The sequence below is a fragment of the Myripristis murdjan genome, chromosome 16 (genome assembly GCF_902150065.1).
Source record: "Myripristis murdjan chromosome 16, fMyrMur1.1, whole genome shotgun sequence".
NCBI classification, from domain to species: domain Eukaryota; kingdom Metazoa; phylum Chordata; class Actinopteri; order Holocentriformes; family Holocentridae; genus Myripristis; species Myripristis murdjan.
The window spans coordinates 4,052,356-4,056,806 of NC_043995.1; the positions used below are offsets into that span (position 1 = coordinate 4,052,356).

The 4,451-nt window shown below is 44.5% G+C and overlaps 1 protein-coding gene across 1 annotated transcript; it reads left to right on the forward strand.

Moving 5' to 3' along the window:
- The first annotated feature begins 2,823 nt into the window (after positions 1 to 2,823).
- Positions 2,824 to 4,214, forward strand: LOC115374407 (zinc finger BED domain-containing protein 4-like). Its single transcript, XM_030073282.1, has 2 exons — positions 2,824 to 3,548; positions 3,832 to 4,214. The coding sequence occupies exons 1-2, from the start codon at positions 3,177 to 3,179 to the stop codon at positions 3,835 to 3,837; spliced, it is 378 nt and encodes a 125-aa protein (XP_029929142.1). The 5' UTR covers positions 2,824 to 3,176; the 3' UTR covers positions 3,838 to 4,214.
- Positions 4,215 to 4,451: the final 237 nt, after the last annotated feature.

The following is a 4,451-nucleotide window of genomic DNA, read 5'->3' on the forward strand; positions in this document are numbered from 1 at the left end:
TTCCTTTTTGATCCTTGTCAATGCAGGGGGGTTATTCCTCTCCTGGTGTTTTCAAAGTATTCATGTTTTATTATTATTATTTTTTTTTTTATTGTATTTTGGTTATCTAACTCCTGTGGTATTGTTAGTGCTAGTGGTTCAACAGGTTACGACTACATTTCCTGTAAACCTTATTGCTTCCTATGGCAAACATAATATTTAGTCCACCTCCTCCCCCTCTCCTCGATGTCTCTTGCTGTATTCAAGAGGATAAACTTGTCGGAGGTAATTTTTCCACCAGCCTTTAACTTGCTCCATCATCTTCCATTGCTAGAAACTATGAAAGTTTTAGTTGTGTTTGCATGTCATAGTGAGGGAGTGTCGACATTTTGCTGAAGTGATGTCTCTCTTGCCATATTTGTTCCATCTCCACTCAAACACTAATGGAAACTTATGCAGTTAGGCTATTTTTCTCAGATTAAGTTGTTTTTTTTGTTTGTTTGTTTTTTTCCCTATGTTTAGGGATGATTTATAATCAATCACCAATTAATCTGGCCAAAATATCCATAGGACACATGCCACAGAGTTGTTGCATTGTGTACTGTACAGCAATTCAGGCCGATAAGTGTAGTTAAACGTTTTTTTTCCTTTAATCTAAAACACACCTAAAGGCTGTGGTGGCTGCAGGTAATACAATCACAACCAGTAAAGGATGCTTGAGCAATCCTAAAATATGAAGCTACTATTATTATCAATTAAGTAGCATTTCAACTCATACAGCCTCCTCTGCTGACATCAGACCAGCTCTGGATTGCCTAATGCAGTCTGGGAGTTACACCTTGCAGATCTGAGCTGCATCTCGTTAAGAGACCCAACAAGAGTCACAGTCCCATACAACTAAACTGCTTTCTTAATTACATTTAGATGGAAGCATATTTTGTGTAGTGTTGCTAACTGGTGGCCGTTTGACCGGTTGTTGACCGTTTGAACTTTAACCGAATAATTTTGTCGGTTAAAAAGACGTTGAGTCAGCCTTCGAACAGAATTATGATTAGATGAGGTGAATTATTGGAAGTGCATGCTTACAGTAAAATCTACACAGATTGTGTCTAGCCTCCTGTCCAAATTAGCATAGGCCTACTTAATTAATCTTCTCTTGCGCGAGTCAAGAAGGCAGGAATGTGTCAGGAATGTGATCTCTTGCTCTCATAATTATAGGCTATGGGCAGTGGGCCTATGGGCTAGGCGCATGTATCTGTAAGACACCGAGCCTAGCCTACTGTAAGCCTAAAGTTACATCAAGCCATCTTACCTCATCATCTTTTTTATGTGTAGTGAACAAATTATCCCTCACACTCCATTTATCATAACTCGCCTGTTTGCACCAAATAAACGAATGATAAAAAACCTTTGGCGCAAAGAATCACATGGTTTGTACTTTGGGCCCGCAAAAAGACAATAATTATTGTGAGAGATTTTATCCTGGGAGGTGTCCAATAATTGTTACTTTTTGCGCGTTATAAGGTCGCTGGGTTTACATGCCTGAAAAGTAGCCTATCGATTATTATCAGGTGAGAATATTATCCAATGGGAGTAGTCTAATTATTGATACATTTCATGCGTTATAAGGTCACAACATCTGTACAGTGCAAAAAGTAGCCTATCGATTATTATCCGTCTGTCTGAAGCTCCCTAGGTCCTGGAAGATACACCCAACGTTTCATGTCTGCCGTGTGAAGCCTGTGAAGGACAGCCCACTGGTTCCCGCCTCCAGACCCCCGCCTCCTCCCCAGGTTATTGATGGGGAGACTGTCTACACAGTCAAGCGTCTCCTTACTGTCCGCCGTCGGGGCCGAGGCCTACAGTATCTCGTCGACTGGGAGGGTTACGGCCCAGAGGAGAGGTCGTGGATGTCGTCTAAGGATATTTTTGACCCTGAACTCATTGCTGATTTTCATCGTCGCCAGCCTGGGCCGTCTGGAGCCGCCCCTAGAGGGAGGGGTACTGTCATGTCTCACCCAGCACCTTAAATTATGTTTTCTTGGTTTCATTTTTATTTTTCTGCACTTCCTGTTTTATTGTCTGCTCTCCTCTCATTTCAGATCACTTCCTGTCAAGTTTCCCTCCCGTGTGATTGCCTGCCCCGCCCTAATGTGTTACACCTGTGCCTTGTTGTCTCCCCTCTCCTCGTGTATTTAGTCAGTGTGTTCCCTGCTCTCTGTGCCAGTTTGTTGTAGCCCTTTGAGTCTTCACGTTCAAGACGTTTTTCCCAGTGTTTGCCCTGGTTTTTTCTGACTCTCCTTCTGGTTTATTGGACACTGATTTTTGCCTAGCCCTTTCGGATATTCTGGTTAGATTCTGTCTGCTTTTGTGATTTTCGACCCTGTTTTCGGAATAAAGGACTAGTTTTTGACCTCTGACTCGAGATTGTGCTTTTGGGTCCAATTCTGACACCCAGCCTTGACAAGTAGTACTTCGACAATGATTTACCACCTGCGAACGAAGCATCCTTCGACGGGAGAGAAAGGGGGCAAAGCCAGCCTACGTTGCCCACTGTGATATCTGGGAGAAGATGTGATGCCCAGCGCTCGGAAGGCATAACTCAGAAAATATGCGCAATGATAGAGAAAGACAACTTTGTAGAGGATGAGGGCTTCCTAGAGCTAATGGAATACCTCGAACCAAACTACAAAGTTCCATCGAGACAGACCTTCACCACATGCACTGAAAAGCGCTTCCTCGAGAGAAAAGAAGAGCTGAAAAGGCGTTTAAGTCGTGCAAGATGTGGGGCCATTACAGCTGACTGCTGGACAGCGCTAACAACAGAGCTATGTCACTGTCACATGCCACTGGATTGACAAGGACTGGCAAGTGAAATCAGCTATCCTGCTGACACAGAGCATGGCAGGCAGACACACCGCCGACAACCTGGCTGCAAGGAAGCTGTCAAGGCCTGGGGACTGACAGGGAAAGTGGTCACAAGTATCCATAACAACGCAAGCAACATCGTCGCTGCAAACAGTCCAGAAAGAGTGGTCTGGTTTTCAGTTGTGTGTTTCGCCCATACACAACAACTGGCGATCAACGATGCGTTCAAACTGTCTCTGTACAGAGTCATATCTGCAGCAGGTAGGCTAGTCCGCCATTTCAACTCCAGCACTGTGGCCTGCAAAGCACTCGAAGCCAAACAGGCACAGATGCAGCTCCCAAAGCATCACCTCATCCAATCCTGCAAGACCAGATGGAATTCTGTGTGTGACATGTTTGAGAGGCTTCTCAAACAGCGGTGGGCAGTGACGGCTGTCTTGTCCGACCGCACAATTACAAAGCTGCAGGATGTGCGAACCCTCGAGATTAAAGACAAATACTGGGCAGTTATGGAAGAACTCAAACCTGCCCTGGAGACCCTCAAATGCGCAACCACCATCATGTCCTCTGAGAAGAGGGTGTCCATCTCCCACATCTACCTCAGCATCATAAACAAGCACATGGCCATAGCAGAGGATGACAGCGCACGGGTAGCTGAGTTCAAGGCAAAGGTTGGACAGGCCCTGAGTGACCGCATGGAGGTAGGCTATAATTTATGCCTATTAATAGGCCTACTATTTGAAAAGGCTATACTATATTCATTCTATATTCATTTTCAGTATTATAATAATAACAACAACAATAATAATAATAATAACAACAACAATATTAATAATACATCTATTTGTAATGCACTTTTCATTGAATGAACAACCTCAAAAGTTTATATTTACGTATAATATAAGACAATATGATACAATTTGTTTTATGAATGAATAAATTAGGGACATTAAATAAACTGTATTGTTCTTCACAATTTGACAGTGTTAGTGACAGCTTGGTGGCAAAGCTAGCATTCATCGCCTCTGCCCTGGACCCTCGACACAAACACCTCCCGTTTCTGTCAGAAGAAGAAAGAAATGCAGTCCATGAAAAACTCAAGGAACTGTGCGCTGGTGTGGAGCCTGCAGCTGAGGATACGGGGGGAGAGGAAGAGCCTAGCACTTCCGCCGCAGGAGATGAAGATGATGATGTGGTGGTAGTGGGCCCATCCAGCCACAAGGAGAGTGCAATGAGTATTCTACTTGGGGAGGATTACAGCACAGCCGATGCCACGGATCTATAGTTTGAGGTGGATATGTAAGACAGTCGCCCCTCACTCGATAGTAATCCTTTAGATTGGTGGAGGGTGAACCAGTTGTGCTTTCCCAGGCTGGCCAGTTTGGCGAGGCGCTACCTCTGCATCCCTGGGACTTCAGTTCCATCTGAAAGGGTTTTCTCCGCTGCGGGGCTGGTGGTCAATCGACTGCGTACCCGTTTGACTCCAGAGCATGTGGATATGCTTGTTTTCATGAACAAAAATAAGTGACTGACTAGGCCTTCAAGTGAAATCCTCCGTTATGTGAGGAGGACAAGATAAGTGAGGTATGGCGCATCTTTTACGA

Bases quoted from the DNA above. Each gene is read 5' to 3' on its own strand.
- LOC115374407 (XM_030073282.1), top strand. From the start codon at position 3,177: ATGCAGCTCCCAAAGCATCACCTCATCCAATCCTGCAAGACCAGATGG.